The sequence below is a fragment of the Urocampus carinirostris genome, chromosome 13, assembly GCF_059441175.1.
Source record: "Urocampus carinirostris isolate Australia breed hairy pipefish chromosome 13, RoL_Ucar_1.0, whole genome shotgun sequence".
Taxonomy (NCBI): Eukaryota; Metazoa; Chordata; class Actinopteri; order Syngnathiformes; family Syngnathidae; genus Urocampus; species Urocampus carinirostris.
Window position 1 is genome coordinate 2,524,335 of NC_142361.1, and position 14,178 is coordinate 2,538,512.

At 36.8% G+C, this 14,178-nt stretch overlaps 1 protein-coding gene across 5 annotated transcripts in view; it reads left to right on the top strand.

Moving 5' to 3' along the window:
* Positions 1-14,178, top strand: part of map4k3b (mitogen-activated protein kinase kinase kinase kinase 3b) — a 99,291-nt gene that overhangs the window by 14,048 nt on the left and 71,065 nt on the right. For all 5 annotated transcript variants that reach the window (XM_088351692.1, XM_088351696.1, XM_088351694.1 and 2 more), the window contains exons 2-3: positions 10,235-10,292; positions 10,402-10,492. In XM_088351692.1, coding sequence (XP_088207818.1) covers positions 10,235-10,292; positions 10,402-10,492 — 149 coding nt within the window. The remainder of the gene's footprint in view (positions 1-10,234; positions 10,293-10,401; positions 10,493-14,178) is intronic.

Consider the following 14,178-nt stretch of genomic DNA (forward strand, 5'->3'; position numbering starts at 1 on the left):
GATTGTAAAGCGCTTTGGTAGGTCTTCATTGATTTGAAAAGCGCTAATAAATGCAGACCATTTACCATATTTTTTTAATAACAGTGCTAATATTGTCTGCCTCGTGTGCGTCGCTATACGTTGACGTTATATTCCATTGTCATATTCACAGACATGGCAAATGTATGCGATTAGACGAATGTCATATCCGCGACAGCCCTACAGACACTGTCGTTGTACATTAATTGGATTTTTTGGGGTAACAGTAGTTGGGCATTTAGCAAAAAAAAGTTAACAAAACAACACTTTAAATGAGAATAAAGTTTCTTTCTAAATCTGAACTCTCGACTCTCAAAGTATGATTTTGTGTTTACAGCACTTTTATTTAGGAAAATGTATTTGAATATTATTTTCATTATAAAAATACTGGTTTCCAGTAAATTAACATTTTGAAGAAGCTAATTAATTGCCCTTTATTTTAATCGGGGACTATACTACAACATTTAATATATTTTTCATAGTTCATGGTTCTTTTAACCACCAGGTTTGTCATGGGCGATTACAAAGTCCACGTCCATCCTTCTCCAGGCTGTTTTTGGGGTAGAGGTTGCCTTCCCCTATTAAACAGTACTGGGTTCCATGGTTACCAGCAGCAGTAAACGCGTCCTGTTTTGACTCAAAAAAAGCACCTGCATTATCTGGTTGCTGTTTTTTTCTTGACGTAAAGCGTCATCCCATTCTCAGAAATAAGTCGGACCTCGGCATTGAAGGGCAGAAGCATGTGATAGTACTGATACAGACTTATTTAATTCCTGTGATGGGTAATTACCCCAGAAGAAACATAATCATGCATTGAATCACAATTTTAAAAGTATTTTTTAGCTTTCATTTCCTTTAGCACTTGCGTGTATCATGCTGGATCAAATGTAAGACTGAAACATGGAGCATTTCTAATTAGTTTTTGGAATAATGATCTCTCACCAGGCCTTGTGTGTTTGCCAGATATTTGGTTAAAGGCGGTGCAGGAATTTAAAAGTATTGGCTTCTTTTATAAATGTACATGAGTGTGTATACGTGTGGGCCCTTATGTCCTATTGTATTACAATGCTTCAAAAAAGGAAGGCAGCCTAGAAAAAGGCCTCTTGCCTGACTTACCTGCAAAATGTGTTGACTGTTTGCCATAGCAGGCTCCATACATATCTGTCGGGTGCATTTATAAAACAAGTTGTCTCGTATAGCCGTTTTGGTGTGATCTGGCAATGTTTGACCAACGTGTGTTGACCTCAGCATGAACTTTAACCTTATACTTTGGCTGGCCTCACTGACACCACATTGGGCACAACCAAAAATGACCATTTCAAGTCAAGTCATGTTTATTTGTATTTCTTTTAATCACAAGGCGTCTCAAAAGGCTGTAAAGGCCACAATTAGACCATCCTCTTGATTCAAAAGTAACATGAGGGCAAAGAAAAACCTCAGCAAAAAAAGAAGGGGCCACACATGAGGTAAACCTTACATCAAGACCAGGCTGCAATAAATGTTGCAAGGGCATTAACAGACAATACACAGATATCATCAAATTGAAATCTAGGTAATAACAGAATGTCCGGTTGACAGCTTCCTGAGGTAAGCATCATTCATATGCTATTGAATATAAGTGAGTTTCATGCCTAAATTTGAACACTTCCACTGAGGTTGCAGATTGAATCTTAAAACATTCTACAGCACCGGGGTCCGAATGGAGATTGCTCTTGAATCTGCGGATCTCTTCTTGGCTCTTGGATCACGAGTAGACCAGCATTTTCAGAGCGAAGGCTTCAGACTGGAACGTACGGGAAAATTAAATCTGAAATACATGAGGGAGGCAAGTCCAGACATAATTTTGTATAATCACAACATAATTTTAAAATCGCTATTTTATTATAATTAGGGCTGCAACTATTATAATTAGGGCTGCAACGGTTTATTCTTTTTTTTCGAATAATTGATTAATCGGATTTCTAATTTCCCTCCTATTTATTCAAATATTGAAGTTTTGGACAGATAGATAGTGCACAAAATAAAATGTTCTAAGGTATAAAACAATGCAAACAATTATGAGTGTTTGTCAATTAACTTGATAATCATAAAAAATGCATTGAAATGTATGTTATACACATTCAAATATGTAAGATACTCTTTTCCTAGCCCCTTTTTCCAAAGATCATATTAAATTTAGACTTATCATACAAAACAAAAAAGAAAAAGCAATTCATTTCTATGTATGTAGATTTTTTTTTTACCCCCCAAAAATGTAAACAAACCCACTTTTCAAATTGTTAACACATTTGTTTTGGGGGGGGTTCCATTTTGGAATATTATAAACATTGCCAATATGAAAATGATATATGCTCAATAATTTGCCCCAAGGGTAGAGTTATGTATGTAATTATTATTATTTTTCTTTTTACTTTATTTATTTTATACTTTTCTGTTTTTTTTTTTTCCTCTATTTCTGTCACCTGGAAAGTTGTTAAATTTGTTTCATGATGAAACAGTCAAACAATACAAAGTACAAATTAGTAAATTTTGTTTGTAAATAATGCAATAATGTTCAAAATGTAGGATATAAAAAAATTAACATAGCTTTTTTATAAAAACTGTCTTGGCGCCCTCTGCCGGACCAAAGCCTGTACTATAATTGCCAGCGTCACAACGAAATAGTGTGCACAGTGTTTGAAATAATGTCTGCCCGGACGCCTGGTGCGTGCATCTTTTACATCGGGCGTACAACTTACACAACGATGTCTGCCCGGGTGGCCGACAACTTTTTCTAGAAAAAAAAAATCTTTTGTTTTAATTTTTGATTTTTTTTCAAATCAAACGATTGCTTCATTCTGATTTCGAAATCTTTTTTCGGTTTGTAAATTTCGGAAATTCGTTTTGCAATTTGCATACTCGGCAGCCAATCAGAAGCCTGCATCGAATGCCTACGTGCTTCCGGACTTTCCCGAGCGTTATAAGGTCGTGCATTTGCAAATCATTTTCCTAAGTAGACGCACAGAGAACACAAGAAAAATGGATAAGTCGTTAGGAATCGAGTCAAAACCTCACCCCCAGAAGAAGCTATCAAAAGTTATGACGCTACAAAACCTAAAAGTACATTAAAAGCATCGTAGAAAGAGGAGGTCACGTGGCTTGTAACAGACGACGCAACGCAAACATTGGATGAATGAAGATGAGTAAATACAGGTATATACTGATGGCAGATGGAAAACAGCGATGTCATAAACATGCAATGAATGTTACAAGTAGATTTATAATAAACTTAATTTTAAAGTGTTGTTCTGTTATATATTCTGATTATCAATCCTTAATACTTTGTAACAACGGTTTTTTTTAGATTAGTCGTCTAATTGCATTTCAAGTTGTGAAAAATGGGGAAGGCAACTTTATGGCTAGGCAGGCAACTTTTTATAGTTGTCTGCCCTGGTGTCCGGTCATAAGTTTCAGACAATGAGTGTGCACTCTAATCTGCATTGATTTAACATTCTTGATAGCTCATAAATCGCGTGATACAACGAATCGGTGATATAATTAGTTGTCAACGCTTTTGATTATTGATTTCAATAGATTTTGTCGATTTGTTGTTGCAGCACCATATTCTATGTTTTTACCACAGCATTCAGCAACATTAAAACAAAAGAAGGTTTGCAAGATTTAATTTGATTTTAATAAATCCAGAATGTATGACATTTTTTTAAATTGCAATACAGCATATAAAAACTTTATCAACATATTATAATTTTCTGAAACTCACCTGTACATCGATTTTCATCAGGCCCATGGCTGCTAAATACCAACTGGGAATTTGGTTTTAGTCACAGGAGGGTGAAATGCCACACTTGTACTACACCAAGCACATTGTTTTACACACTTTTGCTGTAGCCAAGGTGTTAATAATGGGTATGTGCATATTGCTCAAGCACTTTGTAAATAAGGGCCCTAAAAGCTATAGAGACGCTGCCCGACCTACGAATGAGTTGGGGTCCGGACGATCGTTTGTAAGTTGAATTTGTTCGTAACTTACTTCAGTGCTATATTTTGTACATTTATTGTTTATATAAGTATGTTTAACACTTGTATAAGTAACCTGTATTGTTTTACACTAAAAAGATAAACATTTAATAAAACAATATGCTCTATACAGATTAAAAAATTGGCTCTAATTTTCCAGTGATTGACACCTTCAAAGAAACCATTGTTCAGACTGTATCTAACTGGCTTTTTCAGGTGTTCCGATAAGAGTATGGTAGACTCAAGGACACTTACTGGGAAAGTACAGAATTAATGGAAACCTTGAAACATCAAATTTATAAAGATGGTATATACTTCATTTAATTGTGTGGATAGGCATTTAAAATAACTAAATGAGTAATGTGATTATCAAAGTAATAGTGTTATGATTAAATGATAGAACTAATAAACTGTAGCTGAAAAACTCTTACGATAGTAACAACATACTCTGTGAAACAGTTTAATAATATAACATTTTCCAATCTTTATCCACCAAAATTTGCAGTATATTAGGCACACCGGGTTATAAGATGAACTTTAAAATTTCTGGGCAAATTTTTGTGCCCCTTAAAGTACAGAAAATACGGGGTAATATTTTGGAATCCGAGTGACTCTAAATTGAAAGTGCTGCATCGAACAGCGAAACCAGACGCAATCAATTCCACTCATTCAATAGTGTGTTTTTGCCATTAGCCGTGCCACTGAGTCATCACTCGTCTGTTTGCGTACCGAACTAACACACTGCCATGCTGTGTCTCTGTTCTAGCTTCTGGACAAGTCTTTGTGTCTCCTCCCCTCTGCTGCTGCTTTGTTTCATATACTGTCAATACTTCCCCTGTTCTCCATTTGTGGCCTCAATGGAAGGCACAGCGCTTTTCACATTCCTGCACGGGACTGTGAAGAGCTGTGATGTTGGTGGCGTGATTTCAAGTTCGAAGTGTTATCATGATACGTTTAAGTCTACCGGGTTCGTACGGGTGCTTGAAATCCTTGAACATGCTTGAATTTTATATTGTTTTTAATGCTTGAATTTTGGGTGAAGTGCTTGGAAAGGGCTTGCATATGTTGCCATTGCCATGTTTCTTGTCAGTCTGACTCTATAGAGCACGTAATTAATTTGAGGAAAAAAAGTGTGTGAAAATGATACCAAGATGCCTGCTACAAGATGGCGTTGTCATGTGAAGCGTTACCGCCCTCTACTGGTCGCACCCAAGAGGACTGTTCTATTAAGAAAACCAGCTCTTTTAGCTTGGCTCACTGAGAAGAGCTGGCTCTTTCGTGTCCCTGACGCCTCCTCAGATTTAAAAAGATTTTTTTTAAACAATATATTATCAATAATAACAATTTCATGCACCAAGTTATTTAGTAATTAGTAGTTTCCTATGTTTTGCAGGAGTGCCCTGCGAAACACTTAAAATATAGACTAAATTATTCCCAGATCTACAAAAAAATTGTAAAATAGATCATTTTAGATTTTTACACACTGAAGAAATTTAAAGTTCAACACAAAATGCAAAAAATAACATAAATTAACTCTTCAGTGCTATAAATAAAAGATGAATGCAAAAAAAAAATCAATTTAATCTATTTTAACCTATGTAGATACAGATATTATGAAAAACACAAAAATAAAAATGTAAAAGTCAAGTCAATTTTATTTGTATAGCCCTTAATCACAAGAAGTCTCAAAGGGCTGCAAAGACAACAGATTATTGCAGACTACAGACTATTAAACTATCCCCTGATCTAAAACCTGCATGAGGGCAGGGAAAAACTCAATAACCTCAACATGGGGAAAATGAAATAAAACTTTTGAGAAGGGACAGCACATGAGGTAATCCACCTTCCAAGATGACCAGGCTGCAATGGATGTTGCAATGACAGATGATACACAGATATTGTCAACAGGAAATTGTCATTCATAAGCTAGAGAATAGAAGTGTATTTTAGGCCGAAATTTAAACCGTTCCATTGAGGTTGCAGGTCGAATTTAAGAAGGCAGAGCATTCCACAACACCGGGGCCCGAATGGAGAATGGTCTCGAACCTGCGGTTCTCTTCTTGGCTCTTGGGATCACTAGTAGACCAGCATTTTTAGAGCGAAGGCTCCAGACCGAACATAGGGGGGAATTAAATCTGAAAGATGAGGGAGCAAGTTCATGCATGATTTTGTATACCAACAGAACCTTAAAATCACATCGTAAGCCAACCGGTAGCCAATGCAGGTTTGTTCGTGATAAAACTTTCTTGTCTTAGTCAAAAGCCTTGCAGCATTTTGTAATGCAGAATTCATTTTTAGGGGCGCATTGACACAAAAAGATCGCAGATAAAACACCTCAAAATAGCACAAAGTATGTGCTAGCAGTAAGATAGCGACTTTATTTTAGTCATTAATGGTAACAACAAAAAACGTTTTTATTTGGGCTGGATATCTTCCTTTGAAGGGACTAGAAAAAAAATGCCTTGAAAGTACTTAGTGCTAAAATTTGGCTTTGAAAAAGGTGTACGAACCCTGTTACCATCATTTTAGTCAATTGATGATAAAGTGGCCACACTAAACAATGTAAGTCTCTTTTCACCCCAAGGCTCTGATGTAATAAGAGGGGAAAAGGTCAAACTCCTATTAAGCCCATTCATGCTCACGCATTTTTTTATGCTTCTGTGCCTCGGCCCGAGTGAGGAAGTCAGTCACATTTCTTTTATTTATGTCTTGTTTTACCGAGAACCTTCCCTTCATTTCCAAGCGCTTTGGCCAGAAGTAAACATACTCGTTAGTTATAGAAAAATCTCTCTTTTCTGTCCTCACAATATGTCGTTGACTAAAACAATCCTCGACTTTTCAGGAATCTGTAGCCTTTCCTATACATGCCTCCTGTGTGGTGTCCAGTAAAAGAGTCACTAATCGATCAGTTTCTAAACCAGCGGTTTCCATCCTGGGGCCTGCCGGCACCAGGGTGCCCCCTAAGGACTGTTGAGGTGCCCGTGGACCTTTTCGAAAAATAGGTCGCCAGTGCTGGGTCATTTGGATTTTCTAGTAAAACAATTTTTTTTAAATCTATTGACTGTGTCTATTTAACCCTATTTTTTGATAATTAATTCGCTAATAGCATAGTAATAACATGATCAATTGTTATTTTAGAATTTCAAATAAATAAATTCCAGTTCATGGGCTTCATGGACAAAATAAATATATATTTAAGTATTGATAATTAATTTTAAGCAATTATTTGAGAGGGTAGATTGAGAATCTATTTGTGTATTAAACAAATCTATTCATCTTTTCATTGATTTATTTGACAGAAAATAGAACAAATACATTTCCAATTCATGGGTTTTATAAAGTGAATTAGCAAAAAAAATGTAGTTTTTTTTTAGCTAGCTACTTGGCTAACTGTTTAGCTTTGCAGCTAGTTATCGTCCTACTTTTTTGGCTATTTAGCAATTTATCTAAAGAGATTTTTAAATTTTGTTATGCTATCTAGCTTACACTTTACCTCTTGCTAGTTATCAAACTCACTTTTGGCTTCCTATCTAGCAATTTATATGTATTTTTACTCCTATAGCTAGCCTTCTTTTAGTTTTTTACCTGTTTACCCCTTTAGCTAACTATCCAACCACCTTATTAGCTATTTAGCAAGCTATCTTGCTTAGTTGCTATTTTAGAAATTCATATCAAACTAAGTGCCCTTTGCGCTAATTAGTGACTCTTGAAACTCTTGAAATAATTTGGAGACCTTTGGTCCATTCTATAGCTTGGAGTCATTTGGTTGCTTGAGTCATGGGTTGCTTTCTTGTTGACCAGTTTTCAATTCCTCAATCGACAGAAGTACCTATCCACCTATGAAATACATTAGATGGCACCTCAAGCTCATTAAAGTAGTGGTCTAGACAATTTTAAAAATAAAACATCACAAAATAACATTCAATTATTTATTTTGACATGTCTTCATAACCAAACAAAGTAAATAGAAATAACATTTGCAAAAAGGAAAAAATTAACTCTTAAAATAAATCAAGAACATTTGCACAGTATAAAAAATAAAATGTACGCAATAGCCCACACCAAACAAAGTAAACAACAACAAGAAATTGTGCACACTATAAAAAGGTAAACATTGCACACTACAATAGTCCACACAATACTAAGTAAACATAAATAATATTTGGAAAAAAAAAAAAAACTCTTTAAGAAATGTAAGAACATTTGCACACTATAAAAATAATCCACACACTTTTAAAGCTGTATACGTGACATGTCTGTAATTAGTGTAATATAACATTTTCTATGTGCTCCTGCAGCATGCTCATCAGTGCAAAAACATATTTTAGTATCAATTCAAACCCACCATTCCTGCTAACTTATTAAAACACTAATCCTCCTTCTATTTATTACTCTTATTATAACATCTCACTTATTAACTTGCATTGATATAAAGTGTTACCTCTAATCCATCATGCAGTTTAAGGGTTGGACACAGTTATACATTTTAGCTAGAGTCACAGCATTGGTTATTTATTTTGCCTTTGTAAACTTTTCGTCCGGCGTAAAGGCTGCAAATGCTGCATTGATGGAGGTTTGTGATAACTTTTTAGGTGCTGGTACACATTACTTGTGTTGTCTCTGGACCTAGAAACTATGCAAATTCTGCAACAGGCGATTTTATTCTGTTCCACTTCTGCTTTGTCAAAACAAAAATGGGTCCAAATAAGTGTACCACCCTTCTTCGTTGCAAGCTTCGTTTCCTCCTTGTTCGTTGACTCTGGGACTATGTTTACGGTGTCCGCCATGACACTCAATGAGCTCACTCGGTGGGTGTGGCATAGTGTGGTGCTTGCAAACTTGTCTTTATTGGCTAGTGCTGTTATTAAAACTTGCCTCTGATTGGCCGGCGCTTTTAGATTTTGTACAGTAATAATAGTGGTTGGCCAAAACTCCATCACTCACTACAAAATCTTTAAAAAAAAAAAACGCAGTGCTTTGCGGTTTTAATACCGCACTACGTCACATCGCGATGTCGATTCGATTTCGGGTATTGGTGCTACCCCTATTTTTTTTTTTTTAATAATATAAAAGTCAAGTCAAGTCATTTTTATTTGTATAGCCCTTAATCACAAAGAGTCTCAAAGGGCTTCACAGGTTATTACACAGACTATTTTTTCAGACTATTATTACACCATCCCCTGATCTGAAACAATACCAAGTGTCAATTAAGTGATAAAGTGATCCGCTGCTGTGGCAAATTCTTACACACACATGAAAAAAAGTTAACGTTACCGTGAGAAACAAGCTGGTACCGAATATGCAAACATTTAACTGTTCCTGAACAAAAATGTGCAAATCCATTCTCATCACAGTAACAGATCCAAAATGGCTTCTTTGTTATATTCTGGATTTTTTTTTGTCTGATTTTCTTAACTTTTGTTCTGAAATAGTTGTAATATAAAGATTTCCATTTATTTTTTATACTGTTAAAGTTTAAATTGTAGTTATGTAAGAAAAAAAAGATATTTAGTGCCCAATATATTTGTTAGTTTAACTAGAAACTTACCTGGAGGAGGTGGGGATCAATTATTCAATGATCATACCATGACACTACCATGTATTAACTTGAATCGGATCGCCCACCCCTATCATTTATTGTCTGCCAACCCTTTTGAGTGTCTTGGAGCATATTCTCCAAAAACTACTTGTTCCTAAAAACATGTTGTTGGGGTGTTTTTTTTAATTAATTGACAATTGTTTTAAAATTATTAAACCTACACTAATCTAATTAGGCCCCTGTTTAAAAAAACCAAAGCAAAACAATAAAAACTTTTTTTTTAGTGTTTTAGTTCTTTATTTTGTATATTATGGAATATCTACTATATGTTGCATACAGTATCATAAACAATTGACCTATGGCTAAGCCCCACTCCATTTACTAACTCTGACAAACATTCAACTTTCTGTGATTAGCGCAATGGCAAATGTCACGGTAGAAGACATTAAACAGGAGGCAATTGATGCTTTTTCCGCTTGGAAAGATCACATATCATCTCAAAGTCACCATGGTAGCAGAAAATGTCCAACTGTATTGGAATGGCTATGCGCAGTGGGATTGGCTTGTCACGTAAAGGGGCATACCCATAAGTCAATTGGAGTTGCTTTGGGTTTTTTCTAAACTTTTTAATTGCAAACCTGCCTCCTTGCTTTCTTCCAGGCTCGCAATGTTAACACAGCAGAGCTGGCAGCTATCAAAGTCATCAAACTCGAGCCAGGTGAGCATTTTTGGTCTATCTCCCTTCATTCATCTGCTGTGTTGTTTATTTCTCATTGACTGTAAATTGGTCTTCCTTCTCAATGTAATGTCACTTTTATTTTCTCCAGGGGAAGACTTTGCCGTTGTCCAGCAGGAGATTTTGATGATGAAAGATTGTAAGCACTCCAACATTGTGGCCTACTTCGGAAGCTATCTCCGGTAAGAATATTGTGACTGACTTTTGTTTGTGGGTGTTAATGGATAATGAACATGTTGAATTTAATGAAAAAGTATGCTGCCGAAACGGTAAAGAAAGCTTAACATAAGGAGTGTATCCCTTATAGAGGTAAGATCGGGCCCAAAAAAAGCACCCGAGCCCGACGCAGGCCCGAGGGGTATTAAACCCGACCCGGACCGAGCCCGACTAATTAACTGGATTTGCTGGCCCGGCCCGAGGGGGCCCGAAATTACATATTTTATTTATAAGGAGGGGTGATTTATGATAACAAATTAAACTCTGCCTTTTGTTACAACATCTAGGCCTAAGTTAAATAAAACTGTATAAACATTTACATCTTTTATATTTCTGTGTCTGCACTGCAGATGTTACATTAAGCGACAATCTGTCATTGAGGTTTTTTTTTTTTTGAGGTAGCGAAAACATTTAAGGGCGTCCGTCATTTTGACGACTTGATCATTGGGCCATAATCCACAGCAGCAGTAGTAGTACGTCCTTAAGATTTTAGCGCGGCACTATCATTGAGGGGGTGTTGACGTGTTGTGCCCTTTTCCGACTCCTATGCAAACCCCCCCCCCCCCTGATCGTATTCTATATAAAACGCTTATTAAAACAATAAAGCGAGCTAATTATAATAATTGGGAGATCCTAGTCTATATAACGCGTTTATTTAAACAATAAAGCGTGATTTTATTCTGCAAATTGCGTTTTTTAACGCGGATGAAAATGTCACCAACGTCAATGTACACTTCCGACAAAAGCGATCGTATTCTATATAAAACGCTTATTAAAACTCTTACCAGAGTGCGTTTTCCTCGTCAGTTCTCCTCTCTTGAGTTTATTCTTAACTTCTTGTTGGTCCGACTCCATATCGGGGATACCAGGCCAAAATCACGCGAATTTGCGGAGGGGAAGATTATTAAGAGGACAGCATTCACGTCACGTCACGTGCTCTGGCTCCGTTAAAAGCAATTAGAGCTCCTTCTCCGTTTTATCCAAATTATTTATTTTATAACAAGTATTCCTTGGTCTAGTATCCATACATAGTTTAAGTATATATTTTTAATGAACATATATTTATAATTATTAATTAATTAAAAAAAAAAAAAAAAAAAAAAAAGCAGGACCGAACCCGACCCGACCGTATGACTGACATTTCAGGCCCGACCCGGCCCGAAATTGCCTCGGGTTCGGGTTCGGGTTCGGGCTCGGGCCATGAATCTTAGCTCTAATCCCTTATAGGGTATGACACCTGTGGGAGTAGAGCCTCTTAAAGTTTGACGTATGAGTACCCTGTGTTTTTCCTGAGGTAAGCTCGAAGTGGCCCTAGCTTAACCTGGATGACAAAGAAGCTAAGCAGTCAAGAAAATTAATGACTGGAGTACTAAACCTGGCAGGCTAGTGTGATTGTGTTTAAGACATTTGCTTCCTTGGCAGTCACGAGTCAAGTCAAGTCACATTTATTTGTTTAGCCCTTAATCACAAAATATCTCAAAGGACTGCACAGGATTACAATGACAGCATCGCTTGATCTTACCCCCAACATGCGGGCAAGGGAAAAACTCAAAACCTCAGAGGAAAAAAGAAACCTTCGTAATTCCTCTTCCAGGATGACCAGGGTGGAATAGATTTAGCATTGGGTCACATTACAGAAACATAATAAACATTAATGAACGAGAACACTAGGTAACATGTTGAAATTTGTCCGGAAAGTGCATGACCGCAACGATGCGTCAAGCCTGTCAAATACTCCAAAAAGTCCATAACAGCAACGACGCAGCTTCCCATCTCTGCCGGCTGGTCGATGCAGGCGTTGACATGCTTCAGGTCAGACGCTGGTCTGCTGACTCATCTCAAATCGTCCTTCTTCCTCGTATCACCACCAGCTAGGCAGTCGGAAAAAGACCGCATAATACAAAATATGAGGTGGGCATCAATCATTAGCTTTTGAATAGAAGTGTGTCTTAAGTATAGATTTAAAAACTTCCACTGAGGTTGCAGATCTTATCTCTGGATGCAGAGCATTCCACAGCACAGGAGCCCGGATGGAGAGCGCTTTCGAGCTTGCAGACTTCTTCTTGGCTCTCTGAGTCACAAGTAGACCGGCATTTTCAGAGCAGAGCCTCTCTCCAGGAACATAGGGGAAATCTGGCTTTATTATTGTACTGTTCTCAGCTCAGGGATGCTGCTGGAAATGTGAATTTCCCTTAGGGGATGAATAAAGTATCTATCTATCTATCTATCTATCTATCTATCTATCAAATCTGAGAATTAAGAGGGCGCAGGTCCATGCACACATTTGTATGTTAGTAAGAGAACTTTAAAGTCACATCTTAAGTGGACTGGGAGCCAGTGCAAGTTGGCCAATACAGGAGTAATTTGCTCAAACTTTTTGGTCTTAGTCAAAAGTCTTGCTGCCGCATTCTGAACCAACTGCAAACTTTTGATGCTAGACATCGGAAGACCAGAAAGCAATATACATTACAGTAATCAAGCCGAGAAGTAATTAACGCATGAATTAGAACCTCTGCATCTGATTGGAAAAGCATCGAACAAATCTTCGCAATATTACGGAGGTGGAAGAAGGCTATTGTAGTAATATTTCTCACGTGTAATTGAAACGACAGATTAGGATCAAATATAGCACCTAGATTTTTGGCCGAGTCACTATGGGTGATATTACATTTGTCTAGGTCAAGGGTGTCAAACTAATTTTAACTAGGGGGCCACATGATAGATTAAACATTCTGTCGGGGGCCGGACTAGTAGATTAAAGAGAAAGAAAAGGAGAGAGGGAGAGAGGGAGAGAGGGAGAGAGAGAGAGAGAGAGAGGGAGGGAGAGGGAGAGAGAGAGGGAGTATATATATCTATTTTGATATTACAAAACAGTGGGACTTCGCGCTTCGACGTTCGCGGGTCCAGAGCTTCGCGGGACTAAAAAAAATAATAATAAAATATAATAATTCAATATATTTTTTTTTAAGCATTTTTGAAGGGCTGTTGCTACTTCGAAGATTTTCAGTTTTCGCGGGTGGTTTTGGTCCCCATTAACCGGGTCTAAAAAATAATAAATTAAAAAAAAATAAAATAAAATAAAAAAAATATATATATATATATATATATATATATATATATATATATATATATTTTTTTTTTTAAAGGTGCGCCGCTACTTCGTGGATTTTCACTTATCGCGGGTGGTTTTGGTCCACATTAACCGCGATAACCGAGGTCCCACTTTACTTGTAACAGCAAGATGACAGGAAATGATGTGAGTTCTATCTAAGTGAGGCAAATGTTATGTAAAATTAATGCAAATATCTCTACCTATGAGTTTTTTTTAAACCTGGATGTTTTTTTTCATAGTTCATGTATTATTATTTTTTTAAATCCTTATTTTTGTTTTTCTAATGAATAATATTTTCCCCACAAGGAGGAGCTAGGTAATACACACTGTCCACTTAGATTTTCTTATTAAGGCTGGGGCCTCAAACTACAGTGGAACCTCGGTTCTCAACCATAATCTGTTCCAGAACCCTGTTTGAAAACCGATTTGGTCGATCACCGAAAATCGTTTTTGTCATTAAAAGTAATGTAAAATCATTTTAATCCGTTCCAAATCCTTGAAGGCTTACCATGAACGTAAACATGAAGCTAACCCAGGCTA